Source organism: Excalfactoria chinensis, chromosome Z (assembly GCF_039878825.1).
Source record: "Excalfactoria chinensis isolate bCotChi1 chromosome Z, bCotChi1.hap2, whole genome shotgun sequence".
Taxonomy (NCBI): domain Eukaryota; kingdom Metazoa; phylum Chordata; class Aves; order Galliformes; family Phasianidae; genus Excalfactoria; species Excalfactoria chinensis.
The window spans coordinates 16,925,791-16,941,654 of NC_092857.1; the positions used below are offsets into that span (position 1 = coordinate 16,925,791).

At 36.6% G+C, this 15,864-nt stretch overlaps 1 protein-coding gene across 1 annotated transcript in view; it reads left to right on the top strand.

Annotated features, from left to right (window-relative positions):
- MAP3K1 (mitogen-activated protein kinase kinase kinase 1) overlaps nt 1-15,864 on the top strand; it is a 55,801-nt gene that overhangs the window by 21,339 nt on the left and 18,598 nt on the right. The window contains 3 exon segments of the mRNA XM_072359258.1: nt 11,766-11,916; nt 13,547-13,753; nt 15,300-15,500. Of these exon segments, the coding sequence (XP_072215359.1) occupies nt 11,766-11,916; nt 13,547-13,753; nt 15,300-15,500 (559 nt within the window).

Sequence of the window (15,864 nt, forward strand, 5' to 3'; positions counted from 1 at the left end):
CAGAACCTTGTGTAACAGGAGTACTTCGTGATCCCTGAGTAAATGAAACACGCTTCGTACGGAGACTGACATTGTCAGCTTACTCACTGCATATAGCTTTAACTTACCCTGTAATCTGCTGCTTTAAAAATAAAATGTAAAACAATCAAAAAGAAAATGCATGTGAAACTGAAAGTCACAGCTGATGCTTTATAAGGATAAAAGCACACGGGGATCATTTTAATAAAATGACTTTAATACAGGATCCAAGTTTCTCTGAAGGTGTTTTAAATACAGTTCTAGAAGCTGCTTAATTCCACTGCTGATTGAATCAGTCAGTAGTTCCTGCAGCCTAATTAATAAGAATGTCTGACAAATAAGAAACTGATGAATATTAGCAGAATATCTGTAGTTTGGCTTTACATCTTTTCATGTGATTCCATGAAGACAGTAATTGAGAAGGCTGTTTTAATGAGGCACAATGAGAAATGGAGAAAAATTATAATAGGGACAAAGACATATTCCCAGTTGAGTGTGTTGTTGACAGCTGGGGAAAAAAAAGAAATAAATAGGGTAGGGGGAGCTAGGTGTAAGAGCACTTCATAAATCTGAAAACACGTTTATGTGTTCATACCTTTCTTTGATGCTGTGGACTTTGCTACTTCAATGAATGCTGCTTTTGCATCTGAAGTAATGTTTGAGGATACTGTGTGGTTTGTAGCTACTTCTTATCCATACCTTATCATGGGTTGGCTGCATGGCCATTCTTAAAACCATTTTTTTCCCTGATATTGTCACTGGTCTTAAATGATAATGGCTGAGTAGGCAAGAATGTGTTGGATATTAGCTTGAATGCTGACAGTTGATTTCTCACTCTTAGTATCTTTGTAATATATTCTTTCAATATGGACATTCTTCTTGGTTCAGTGTGAAGCCTTGATAGTACATTCATGGATGTGAACTGTTGAACCAGAATGTAAAGCACAGGACATGATAAATCCACTGGATAACTGACAATATTTCAGTCTGAACAAAGAAAATAGATTCCCAAAAGATATACTGTAGGGATTTAAATGATGATTTGAGAAACTCCGAATAGGGAGATTTTATTTTATTGCTGTATCAGGAGTTTGGGTTTGCTCCTTCACATTTCTGTGGGAGTATGACTGAGGGCTCTAGTATGCACAGTCTTGCTTAAAATGTTACTGTCCCTGTATGTGTATCAGTACTGGAGGCTATCATCAGCCCATGGCAGTGTGAATGGGAGGGGAAGCACATTTATTGGATTATCCCAGTTTACCCCTATTTAATATCCTACTTCTACTTGCCAGTTAAAATAGATTTTGTGTAGTTAATTGTCCAAAACAAGATAGCTGTTCTTTTGAAGTTACGTGACTGCATCATAAATACAAATATAGGTGTGAAGTAGTAAATGTTATGAGGAGAGAAGGTAAATGTAATAAAAACCTGACAAAGGCTATTATAATGAGAGTGTTTATGTATTTGTAGTAGAAGCCAAAGATATGTGATAGTACAGCAGCAAAATAGAAAACAACTAATTCTGGAGATAGATGTACAGTCATCACTTGGCCCTGAATATTTTTTCTAGTACTAATGAATAAGGATCTCCTGAAACTTAAGATATGAGGTTTCATTCTAAGGTGGAATATGGCTCTGTGAATCTTTTAAAACATGAGGTTGTTTACAGAATGCTTGACGACAATCTGGCATACTCTATGAGTTTATGGGCAGGTAGTTTATAATAAGAATCACACAGATGTTTCTATACTAGTGCTCCAAGTGTCTTATACACTTGGTGTACATCTCACTGAAAATACCTTCACTGCTCATCTTATGAACAGCTCTCTCAAAAAGCAAGTAATTTTTTAATTTTTTTTTATTTTATTTTTTTATTTTTAATAATACTTGGATGTAGTTTCAGCTTCCTTTTCTGAGATAGAATAGTCATTTCTTGTGTTTTCTTGTGGGTAGGATGAATGAAGAAGCTTCCTTATAAGCCACCTTACTGCTGCAAATGAGTATCAGATTCAAGAAAACTACATGTTTTTCACAACTCTTTCTTTGAAATCAGTAAAAAGGTGACACAAAAATTCAGCTGCTTCTTCTACTTAACAATATTGTATCTGAAAGTTTGAGTGGCTGCTGTTACTTTCCAGTTCTGGAATACTTTCCTCCATTCCTATTCAAAGAGTTTTTTAGGTAGCTGTAAGAAATGGTCTATGGTTCTGCCAAACATATCTGCAGTGCGCACAGTCCAAAGTGTATTACTTAGTTTACAATTGTGTTATTTTCAATATATTTTATTGCCTTATAATTCCAGATGAAATCAGGGACAGATTTGATCCAACTTCCACATAGGTATATACACTACAATATTTGGGTAATATTGCATCTGGGAGGCAGCTTTTTGTTCCACATTGTGGTTTGTGTTGTCGCATTGGTCATGTATTTCTATACTTCCTTAGATACAGAATTGTTTTCAGTGTTCAAAATAGTGTGGTGGCTTAATCAGAGTGGTGATCCTTCACAAGATCTTATAAAATGAGCATTTTACCAACTGTTGGTGGAAAGATTTCTTGTAGCTGTAAAGCATGGATATCCTGAAAAAAGCCATCTTTAAATTAGAAATTGCTGTTAGTTTCAAAAAGAGAAGTAAGAAGCAGACAAAGTGTTTTCTGGTAGACTGCTGACAGGTGAAACTGAAGACAGTACTGCACAGCTCAGGTCATTGCTTGAGTCCAGTCCATTAAGAGACTTTTTGCAGCACATGTAGGCTTGCTTTTTCTGCTTTGGGGTTTTTTTTCCTCTCATATATATCTTTCCCCCCTACTGGTTCACAAAGCCTTTGGTCTAGAGAAACACAGAATGTGGAGCCAGCATCAAGAACCAGACCTCTACTAAGCAGGGAGTTAGGAAGCAAAGGCATGATGAGGCACTTCATGGCTCACAAAGCTTGTTGAGTTTTGGCAGTTGTCCATTGGAAGTCACTGTCTTAACCTAAATCTGAAGGTAATGAGTGCATTTTTACTTATACAAATTCAACTAATATCTTCTTTTAAACAAAAACATTACGCTTTTGTGTCAAGTACTAATGCCTTGTTGTGAATCCAGATGTAGTGGGGCCATATACATTTTGCTAGGTAAAAAAGAAATTGTGCTTGCTTTATTTACTGATATTGTTTCACAGCTAGGAAAAAAAAAAAATTACAGCCAGCTGAACAAATAACTCTGACTTCTTAAATTCTCTCTCAGTTCCTCTGAATGTTTAATACTGTTCCTAGTTACTGTTGCATGGTATGTCTTCAGGGAGTTAGACTATTCTTCATCTGTTAGTGTGCTTTGCATAAGTGTAATGTATGTCTGGGCTCATGCATCTTTCTAGGTATATGTAATGTTACTTTTATGGTGAAGAGCCCATCATTTGTGAAACCTTTTCCCAGATGCTTAGCTTGCAAGAAGATGTACTGTGTTTGGCATCCTGGAAGGGAATGGCTCTTCTGAAAGCTGCATATAGGGCCTTTCTGATCAAGTTGTGTTATATGGAACATTGAGTCCCCCCTCAAGTTTCTGGAACTATTTTAAAATGATGTTTCTCTATCAGTATGCTTTCATGACATTTTGTGAATGTTTTGGCAATTCTTGTCAGTTTTTAAGCAAACACTGAAGATATCACTTTGTGCAGGCCCTTGTGGAAGGGATGTGAACTCACTGCATTTTTTAACTCTGACAGTATGTTATTTACTCTCAAGAATTGTATTTCTAGAGAAGTATGCATACTAAAAATTAAAAACTTAAATACATTGCATTCCTATGCCATTTTTAACAGCAAAGTTTCTAAATAAAAACCTCTGTCAGAAATTCACTGAGGATGATAGTAAAGACCAGTATGTTTTTGGTAAGGAGTGGTCCAAGTACTTGATGTCCCATAGTTGGCTTCCTTGCTTTATTGCCATTGGTTTTTTGGTTATTGCTATTTTCTTTATTTCAGTTGCTTGAATTAATCTTGGTAAGTATTCCCACCCATCACCTAATAATATTCATGCTCTTATTTTCTTCTTATGTTCTGAATTTTAAAGAAGCTGAGGAGTTACAGAGACCATAACCGTTTTTAGCTATAATCCTGCAGAAGCTTTGAATGCCTTTTCCGGTTGTTTTTTGTCATGCTTGCTTGTTGTTATCTTACAAAAATAAACATTTTTAATAGCAGCTGCCATTGTTAGAGTGGGTGTAGTTACTGTATGCTTGGCCTGTGTCTAGACTAGTTGACAGACGTCCCCAGATTGTTCCTCCCTGTTGCATGGCAAGGTAGTGCTCTTCTAGTACAGCACACAGTGTTTTGTAGAGCACGGGGGAATTTCGAAACTGATGATCCTCAGTCTTTGTCTTCATGTCAGGAGCACATTTTACCTGTGACAGTCTGCTGACCAGAAATAAGCTGTTGTCACGGAGTTATCTAGATCAATCTATGTCTGTGACAGAGGGGGAACTGTAGGCCCGTGGGCCCCCTGGCCCCTGACAAATGGGAAGGGAAAAGGTAGAGGGGTAGGGAGATGAGAACTGGGCTCAAGGAAACAAACAGGAAAGCATCAACGGTCTAAGGAGGAAAACTTACTTTACTAATTATGATATCAGAATGCAAGATAATATAATACAGTCTAATTGAAACTGAGGCTAGTAAATCAAGTTAAATAAGAAAGAGAGAGAGCTTTCTGAAGGCCGAGAAGCCTACTTTGGAATTGAAGGCACCACAGCTTGGAAGCACACCCACACCCGCTGCCAGGCAGTGAGAGAGAGAGCCAGCATCACTTCCGTGACGTGTTTCCCTCCCCGACCATGAGGTCCTCTGGGACGTGCAGTTCTTCTCTGTGCTCCATGTGATGTCATGATGTGGAATACCAATAGAAAAATTACAAAACCATGACAGCTGTCTCTCGTGGATCCAGCATAAAGGTGTAAAGAGTTTTGTTTCCACAGACGTGGTGGTGTTTCTTCACCTAGAAGTTGCTCAAAATAAACTGGCAGGGAACTTTGTACTTCCATACCCCAGGAAAGCTTTTTATGCCAGAGTCAGGAATCTGTGGAACTGTCTAGTCTGCTTTGGATGTTGGAGGAAATTTCAGTGTATGCACAAGCCTTTGCAGGACAAGGACGTTTGACTAGCCTCTGAAGGTGAGTGTCAGGAACACAGTCATCTCTTGGCAAGTTTTAGGACTTATTAAATACAGCATATTACTGAATTCTTATATAAATTGAAATCAACTCAGTGATAGTACTTCAATGTAACTCATGTTTTTTCTTCTCTTTTCATATTTCTTGACCATATTCTACACAAACTAGAGCATAAGCTTGAAAAAATGAGTATCAAGAAACGAAAGCAGATGCAGGCGAGATACATAAATAAGAAAGTAAACTGGGATGTTAGCATAATGGAGTTGTTATTCATGCCTCCCAAATACCTCTGTAGTTCAGATAGTAGGTAACAGTTTGTTACAATTGCCAGTAGCATGTAATCCTGAAACAAATAGAAACCTTGTTTTTACTCTGAAATTGTGGAGTTCAAAGTGTTCTTCAGGGGAAAAAAAAAAAAAAAAAAAAAAAAAAAAAAAAAAAAAAAAAAAAAAAAAAAGTGAACTTGTCTTTCAAAGTATATCGCCTCCTTCGTTAAGACTTGGGTTGATAGTTTTTTCACACTTTATGAAGTTATCTTTAAGTCATTTGAAGATTTGTTGGGTTATTTTTGGTTCTCCACTTGCCTTGCTTACCATTCACAGCCTGACTAGTTATTATGACTCATAAAAGTTAGGCTGTTACATTTCTTTGTTAGAAATAACACTTAACAATTATTTGCTGTCTCACTTGATTTATTTTTATGGTCTTTTTTTCCTGAGAGAACTTTAAAATCCTCATTCTAGCAAAATCTTGGGATAACTGATACCATCTGATAATTCTGTGGTGCCAGAATGGTCTGAATGCCCTTTCTTGTTTTTAAGTCCTCCTGAAATGATTTAATAGGTTGCATCTTTGGAAAAATCTGTGTAGCTCATCCTATCCAAGTTACTTACAAGTTGCTTTATTTCCCCATAACATTCAGAGGTAGGAGTGTATTATTTTCCTACCCCTGTCATCTTAAGCTGATTCAAAATATAACTTTTCTTTAAAGTGTCTGATGTTGTCTGTTGGGTCTAGGGATGTCAAGTTGTCCAGGAAACTCTTTGTCTCTGCGCAGAATGCATGGGGTAGTCATCCAACCTGTAAGCAATTTCAGCTTCAGAGCAGGACAAATATGAACTCAAAACAGAATGAATGCTCCATTGACATTGTATATGATGTGCCTGAAGAACTTTGCCTAGATGTCTATTTCCAGTTTTCATACCTTTTGTGCCATCTTTCTGCTAATGATTTCAGACCTCTACATCAACAAGGACCATACATGTTCTGACCTGACATTTTCTTTGTTCTGTCCAATTAAATTTCACCAAATGCATTTCTTGATTCGAGTATGACAGACTGAAATAATTTGAAGCTGAAGTTCACTTAAATGTTTAAGAAGTTAAGCTGTAACATGAGTAGAGAATTCGATTGTTAGAAGTGGAGTTGAGTTAGGTGATGAGCAAATACTTTGTCATATTCAGCAACAAATAGGAGGGCTCTGAAGGGCTGACATAGAGGAGAATCCCTTTCTGATACTCTACACTTGCAAACCTATAACCTTATGTATATGAGTCAATTGCACAGCTGACTGTAAACATTTGTATTGCAGTCTTTGTTCTGTGATGTTTCTGCTGTTTCTGGAGTAATGCCTGCTAATATGTTGTGCAGGACTCACTCCAACCTAAACCATTCTATAATTCCATGATTGTCTTTTGCTGCATCAACATGAACTAGGCATGAACTGGATCTTATTGGATAATAGTTGTGTCCAAATATATACTTTTAAGTAAAGAATTAAGCAGCACAATCTTGTAACCTTCAGTTTCGATCAGTATAAATAATTGTGTTTCCTGTGTTGGTTCTAGAAATCGTGTTCAGCAATGGAATAAGGTTTTTGTTGTACAGAGACTAAATTTGCTCTGCAAACCCACTGGTATGAAAGCAAAAAGTTTCAGAGGTAATGTAACAGAACTGCTGTTTTTACATCTTGAAATTAGCACAGCATATGTATACCTTTATGTGTCTGAGTTGGTATTGTGAGATTGAATGACTGCAGAAAGGGTTGGAGAGACCTTTGAGCTTGTCATATTCACATCAGAAGTTGATGGCTTTCTTAGGAAGCCTGCAGAAGAGAAGCCCATTTCATTACCTTTGTGGCAAGCATCTGTTTCAAATAGAGGCCAGTATTTCGGTTTTTTTTTTTTTTTTTTTTTTTTTTTTTTCAGTGGTTCTGAGTAGTTACTGTGACAAGGTGGCTTCAGAACAGGCAATCCAGTCATTATTTTTTTAGCAATTTCAATACACAGATTTGACATCCTGTAGGTTAGAAAATGTAGGCAGATGGCATACCTCTGTAACTTTAGACATCTTCTAAAGAGCTGAGTGTACATCACTGATTCTTCTTGACCAGGGCTTATGAGATCCCACTGAAGTTGTTGGCTCAGTTGTAGAATTCTGGTATGAACAGTGTCGTGCTTATCAGTGAAATGTTTTCTTCAACAGATGTATGTTTTTGACATGCCAATCAGAGATATGCTTGGCTGTAGTTGCCTTTGGGGGCAAGTGGATTTAGGGGGGAGAGAAGATGAGGGTCTTATTAAACGGATAATGAATATTACCAAACCAGGAGAGATTCAACAAAATATTCTTCAGTGATTCATGTAAATAACTTGAGAAGAAACAGGAGTCTTTCTCATGTAAGTGGAAGGCAAGCTTTAGGTGCAGCATACTACTAAATACATTTTTCTTGTGAACTTCAGAAGGCAGTGTGTTGGCCAAATGAAGAGTGTCTGTATTGTTCTCAAGGGAAGATGATGAAGAGCTATTGGAAAGGCCAAGGCAGATAGGGGAAAAGACAAAAAACAAAACAACAACAGAAAAAAACTATTGTTTTCCCATCTGCATTTGTCAGCTAACAGAAGAAGTTAGTTTCACACTTAGATAACATTTGGCTGAAATCCCCGTAGCTATTCTCGGAAGCCAGATTCATTAGTCTCTATGAAGTGATGTGTTTATTGGTGTCTTGTGGCAGTTGTCATTTACTGTCAGGTTGAAAAAGTTCCCTGTGAAGTTTTTCAGTTCAGTGCAATGTGCCATGCTTGATCTTTCCCTTTGTTAGGACTGCTCTCTGATAGAGATGCTGCGTGACCACTTATTTTCTTAAATATTTTACTACAGCTGTGGTCATCCGTCATTTGACTGTTAGTGGTATGCAAGTTACATTTGGTAACTTGCTCCAGATAAATATTATTAAAAAAATAAAATAAAATAAAATAAAATAAAATAAAATAAAATAAAATAAAATAAAATAAAATAAAATAAAATAAAATAAAATAAAAGTTACTCAGCAGCCTACTTCTTCTTTTTCCTCCCTGCAATTTAGCTTTTGTGGATACAGCAGACAGATCTTCCTTTCCAGACCTCTTTCCTGTTTTACTACTGCTGATAAGAAAATCTGATGCAGTGTGGTTACTGGATAAAGTGGTTCTCCCAAACATGATAGTAGGGAAGACAAGGCTACCAATTTATAGGCATCAAGAAGCCCAGGAAAATATACCAGAGCAACAGTTTGGGGTGTTGTTTGTTTGTTTTTGTATTCTCATATATGCCCTTGGCAAGAAACATACTTGCAAACAGTGTTAAATTCACTGATCCATTCAGAAGTAAAACTTGTATGTTTAACAACAGTTTGCTGAATAGCATGTATTGCGTACTTTGTGTTAAAATGTTGAGTCACTGATCCATGGAGATCCATTTGTTAATAATCTAACTGTTCAGTTAGTGTTTGCAAGGCTTCAAAATCAAGACAGCAGCAAAGGACAATGTTTTGCCTCCTGTGCTGCACAATGTTGCATTAGTCTGCTCCCATACAGTGTATTAATCTCACTGTCAAGAAATGTCAGGCTCCACAGAGCAAGCAGAGATTTACTTTTTGACCTGCTCTCTTGTTTGTTGTATCTATTCTAATCAAATACCACCTGGCAGTCACTTTCATTGTTACCTTGTCTCAAGAATGGGCTTTTTTTCATATGGAGATCAGGGTGCCCTGTGCCTTGAAGTTCTCTGTGTGTTGTATATACTGTGTGTTTTTGTTTTTTTACCATTCATATCTCGTGCTAGCATGCATTGATTTGGGGACTTACAACCTGGTTAACTGTCCAGTGGGTAAGGTTCAGCTGGACTGAGATAGGTGAGGTTTTGTGTTAGGCTTAAAAATAATTAAAGCAACAACAGGAAAAAAGAAAGAAAAAAGAAAAAACCTGCAAGTTGAAGCTGCAAAATGAGGATGTGCTGCAGTGTGCAAAGGGACTTTATAAAATAAGTTGTTGTTTTTTTGTTTTTTTGTTTTTTTGTTTTTTTCCCATGAATGCACAGATGCAAAAATGTAAGAATACTTAAATTATAATTTTAGCTGAGCTTGAGTTAAAATATGAATACTTTCCGGAACACTTTGTAAACTGCCAAAAGATAATCTCAGTTTGCTAAGCAAAAGCTCTCAGTCTCTGTTGGTCTTTCCCACCTGCATGGAAGAAAAGCACAAGAGGGCTTTGTGCAGGCAAGAGCAGATTGGTTTAACCGTCACATGAGAGGAAGATAGCTGCTTCTGCTTTTGGAGAACAAGTACGGATTGTGAGGCCTTCACTGTTGTGTTACATTGTTCATGAATTCGAGTCCAAGGGCCTCTAAAAGACTTTTTTTGTATCAGTTGGGAAGTTAATCGTGTTTATATAGACAAATGAAATACTGTGCCATTCTTTCACTGCTGCAGTAGTGTTTTCTCTCTTGCATACAGTGTATTCATGCAAGTGAAATGGTTTCCAGCTAATAGAAAAAAAACAGACTGTATGTCTTAAATTCGTCACTATATGTTTGTAGGAATTGCACATATAAATATATGTGTGTGTATACATTGACTTTTTTTAGCTTTGCTGTTTTTTTGTTTTTGTTTTTTTTTTGTCTTTGGACCTGTTTTTTTGTTTTGTTTTTGTGTTTTTTTATTGTTGTTTTTTTTCTTTTCAGATGAAGATAAAAATGTGAAACCAGCCCTATGTAAGATTAAACAACAGTTGTTTTTTCCCCTGTTCTAAGCTTTTAGGCACATTTGGACTCTTCCTTCTGATGTGATGTCTTTCTTTTTAATGAAGACTCATGTCTTCTTATGTCTCTTTCTTGAAAACAATAGTATAATTTCAGTACAGAAACTAAAGCAAGTGACATACAAATGATTTTTGTTTTGAGCATAAGGCTTGCCACTTGTCTTGGGGCTGGGGAGTGGATTCTTTGGTGGATTGTTTTCCCGTTTATAAACACTTCTAAGTCTTTAATCATTAGACACAGTTCTGTGTCTAAAATTGGTTATTAATGGTAGATTTAGATGTTGCTTGAAAGAAAATGTATTTTGTTTACAGTATCCATCTGCTTATTACATTTCAGCACTGAACAGGAAGAGTGATTTCCTGTCTCAGAATACTTTGTTTCCTTTGTCTCTACAATAAGAGAAGAAAAAACAAGAGGGTTCTCTTTCTGACCAATAAAACATTCTCCTTTTAAGTCTGAATTTGTAATAAATGAACCTCATAATATACTGCTCATGAACACAGACATTGTAATTTTAGTATCTTTTGATTCCAAGGAGTGTTGTAGAGATTGTGCTGTAGGTCAGGCATCATACAATACAGTTTTAGCTGCACAGCTAATTATTTTAGATGTTGAAAACTGCAGGTGTGAAAGAAGCAGTCGTAAATATGCAGCTGCTTCTCACTGCAGCTAAATTATCTATCAGTATCTTCCTCTTCAGGTTGTGACTTTATTTTTTGAAATACATATTGGTCTTGAGAATTGGTGTAATAAAGCTTACATAAAGACGTGCTAATATCAAGAAGGTGGGTAGGGATCATGTGCTGCTGCTTAGGAGTGTGGTTTTCTGGGTGATTTAGCAGATAGCTCAACAGAATCAGGAAATCTTCTAGACTGCTCATGTTTGTTTTGCAGTGGCTGAGATAGGTTTTTGGTTTTTGGTTTTGTTTTGTTTTGTTTTTTTTTTTGCTTCTGTGTTTTTGCAGTCACAAGTAACTACATTGCTATAGGTCATAAAAGTACAATCCAGATTAATTACGCTTTCATTTTACAGATATGAACTTGCTGTGCATTTGGTTTTAATTGCAGCTGGCTGGCAGAACTTTTGAGTCATTAGTCAGTGAAGGCAACGCTCCGGGGCAGTGGCCTTACTTTCATGACTTCTGTGCCTGGCTAAAACGTGGTCTATGTATAACTTCACAAACTCTTTTTTTGAGAAGGTGTTTATGTATGGGAAGAGGCACTATAAATCGCATGCTAGAGCACCCAGTGCGGGTGTAAGTTTGTCAGTTTTCATTTATATCTGTTTTGTAAGCCATTTTAAATACAGAAGTGGCAAGTTTTGGATTGTCAATGCGTGCAAGAACTATCACAACACTTCTGAAACAGTTGCAGAATAATCTGCAGAGTAGGGAATAATGTTTTAGTAGGTGTGTTGAAAAGAGATGGAGAATAGGATGGCACAGTATTAAGAACATTGTGGTGTTATACCTTGACTAAAAATAACTGTATGACTGTAATTCTTTTCTTTGCTGTAGTCGTGACATGGAGAGTAAAGAAACCCTCAGGGGGTTGCAGAAGATGGATGACCGCCCAGAAGAGCGCATGATCAGGGAAAAACTCAAGGCAACTTGTATGCCAGCTTGGAAGCATGAATGGCTGGAAAGAAGGAGCAGGAGAGGCCCTGTGGTAAGTGACATTGAAGGAGGGACATTGTAACTATTACAAATAAAATTCCTTAAGTTTTTCTTTTAGAAACGTCTAGTAAGAATTTGTGGCTCTTAATAGTGATCTTCCTGTTCATTTTTTTAGCCGTTTGACAGGAAGCTGTGACTGACTTTCTGAAATGTACGTGTTTGTAAAGCAACATATAGCTCTGTGCTGCCACTTCTGCAGTGTAAAACTACTGTGGCAGTACTGCCCTCTAATGTCAGCAGCTGTTGCAGCTTTTTCTCCTTACATGAAAACATCCATGCTGAACTACATAATAGTGTGTTGCACTCCATTCCTTTTTTAAAGAGTTAATTCCTTTTATTCCTATAGCTTGAAAATGTTAAATTGATTTTTTTCAGGTGTTGTACATATGGATTTTTTGTTAGATGAAAACAAAAACCACCCTGCAAATCTACTGGAAACAAACCAAAAAAGCAAACAAACCTGAGCAACTCCTTTTCATAAGTCTCAACACAGCTAAACTTTGTTTGCCAGAGCATCTTTGTTAACTTCTTACAGTACTGCTGTTTTTGTTAATAGCTCAGAAGTAATTTTAGAATGATAGAATCACAGAATATCCCTTACTTGGAAGGGACCCACAGGGATCATGCAGACTCCACACAGGGTCACCTAAAATCCAACCCCATGTCTGAGAGCACTTTCTGAATGCTCCTTGAACCCCTGTTGCTTGGGGCCATGACCACTGCCCTGTGTAGTCTGTTCCTGGATCCAACCTCTGGTGCACAACCTGTCCCTAACCTCTACCTGCCCCTCCTGTTGCACAGTTCCATGCTGTTCACTCAGGTCCTCTTTCATGGAATTTTATTTTTAAGAAATTGCAGGCAGATCTCACTTACTAAACACAGCGGCAATTCTAGAACTTAACTAATGCTGGCTAACTTATAGTAATTAGGTGCATAGGAGTGTAGTCTCATTATTCGGACACCCACTGTGAGTTGATGGGAATGCTAAATTAAAGATCATCTTATGCATTACCCAAGTTTAATGTATTGGTAACTTTCTTTAATAAGAGTGCTGAAAATTCTTAAGGTACAAAAAACAAACAAACAAACAAAAAAAAAAAAAAAAAAAAAAAAAAAACAGCCTCAAAATCTCTAATAGAAAATAATTTTTTTAACTTGAATTTTCTAGCTCCAGATTCTGTTTCTACCACTTTAATATTTAGTTGTTTTTTCAAACTGTAGATGTGGATAATAGTAATTTGTCCATATACCCCTGAACTTACATTCTGACCTTTCAGGAAAGAAAAAGCATAATAGTAATCTGTAGGAAAAAAAAAAGTTTGCTTTTTTAATACTTCTCCTATCTGTTGCTTACTTCCATAATCCAAATCAAATATATTTAAAAATAGCAACAGCAGAGGTTTCTAAGAAGTTCTGATTTGCAAGCAGTACACATTCAATATGATGACGTTTTAAAGTGAATTGGCAGAACTCTGATCAGGGGTATAAATGTAGGCCTTTACTCTCTCAGGCAGCAAGAGGCCACTAACTAATTGTATAATGCTAGCAAAATAAGTTGTAGTGGATTTGTATTATTCTAATTTAAGTAAATGTTTCTAACGCTATGGTTTAATTTCTGCAAGGTGGTGAAACCTATCCCTGTGAAGGGAGATGGATCTGAAATGAACAAGCTGTCTCTAGAACCTCAGTCTGAAGGACAAAGCACTGCTTCTTCACCTACGCAGAAAGGAAGGCGTAGTCCTTCTCCTAGCAGTTCTTCTTCATCATCCTCTCGGACTGTTAAATCTGAATCACCGGGTGTTAGAAGAAAAAGGGTATCTCCAGTACCTGTAAGTTGTAAGCTGTGGTGTAATGACTTGAGTATGTTCTGCAGTCTTATGCAAAAAGAAAGGCAATATGTCAGCCTCAGTGATTAGGACAAGATGCTGATGTAGTGGGGGTTATGACACAGCATCAGTTGAGAGAGATACGCAGAGTGTATATCATGTTGCATTTCTCTTATGCATGGAATTTTATTATCTGCTCTTAGGTGTGTTTCTTCTTTCTAATTCTGTCATCCTCTCAGGACTTCTTTTCCATAGGAAATAAATCAGGACATACAGATGCGCATGTTCTCTTAGCTTAATTTAAGCAAGGAGGGGCCATGAGTTTGGTTTTTTTTTTGCAGTATTACGTCTGCTTTCCAGACAGCAGTGTTCCTTTGAGGGTAAAATTATTGATTAGAGTAGGAGTTCTGTAGAAAAGGGTTACCGTTATGCTACTTGTGATCCTCTGTTTGAGGACTGATGTTTACAAAGAAGTTGAGGAAGTTTTATGTATATGCATTTTTAGAAAATAAAATCTGTATTGTTACAGTAAAGAAAATATGGAATGGAATATTTTAAGAACTAACAACTCACTTCATTAGAGAGGCTTGAGAATATAATATTTTGAGGTATAATATTTAGCAGATAATACTAGCATACTTGTCCACAGCTGAATTTGCTGACTCATGCAGTTAGAGAAGGAATAATATTTTTCACTGTCCCATTGCTCTAAGCAAGGTTTCCAAAATTGCTAAAATGTGTGCTGCTATTCCACCAAGCCTAGAGAAAATCACAGCACTGCACAACAGCTTCTTTCCTCTTGATGAATACTAAGTTGATCATCTTTTTGTTGTTAACCTTTCATATGAGAAAAACTTGGAGACATCTTAAGTAATGGACATTAAATCAGTTGTGACCTTCTGCATTGTAACTTATAAGTCAGGTTGGATCTATATCAAAGCAGAAATTTAGAAATTGGATAGAATCATGAAAGCATTTAATAATGTTAGAAACGTGAAGAATTTAAATGAAGAAACTTCTAAATTTAAAAATTTTCACCACTGATTTTTATTTTCTATTTTCAAAAATAACCTTTTGAGCCAATAGTTGCACTAATGGTGTAAAGGTCAGGGAGTTGTATTCGTTTTCTTTGACACTTCTTAAAGGCAACTCCTTACTGATTGAATATTTGTTCTGTACACTGTACTCATACAAGTTCATCGCCTATTAAATATGTTAGCATTATAAACTTATTTAATAACTTGTATTGAGTCACAAACTCAAGATTTTATAGTTGAACTATACCTGCCAATTCAGTAGTAACAAGGTAAGGCTATCAGTAAAGAAATATATGTTGAAGCATCTTGAGATTCTCACTGTGACATAATGCCACACAAAATTTTGGTTACAAAACTTTAGTTTTTCTGCACTCTAGTTCTGATTCAAAAGAAGATTACTCTTTAAATTCCTGTAGTCTGGTCTTTTTTCTGGTCTAGAGGGACTCATCATTCTGAAAAAATACATGGCTAAACTTTCTGTTTTCATGAATACGATGGAACTACTTGTGTAGTTTCAGAGTGGACGAATAACGCCGCCTCGAAGAGCCCCATCTCCAGATGGCTTCTCTCCATACAGCCCCGAGGAAACAAGTCGTCGTGTCAACAAAGTTATGCGAGCCAGGCTGTACCTGCTGCAGCAGATAGGACCCAACTCTTTCTTAATTGGAGGAGATAGCCCCGATAACAAATACAGAGTGTTTATTGGACCTCAGGTAAAGAAGATCTGTGCTGTCTGTAGCTTTTACTGATTTATAGTTTATATTGAAAAACTGTACAAAATAAAGTTGGATTGGTCACCAGTCCATGCTAATCATTCTGTAAAATTATGTTTGAAAGTTGTAATCTCTGCTTGTATAACGTAATGATCGGCTTGCATTTTTGTCAGATCTGTGTCATGCACTATTTTTTTCAGAGTCCTCATAAAAAAAAAGACTAGTTAAAAAGTGTTCACTCTTATAAGAATAAGAAATATGTAGGGCAGGTGGCTTATTAAATGTCTCATTAAACATTTTTTGCTAAAATGTGGCCACTTAATTTTTGAGTTCTCAAAATGAAAAGCACTCTTTCCATTATTTG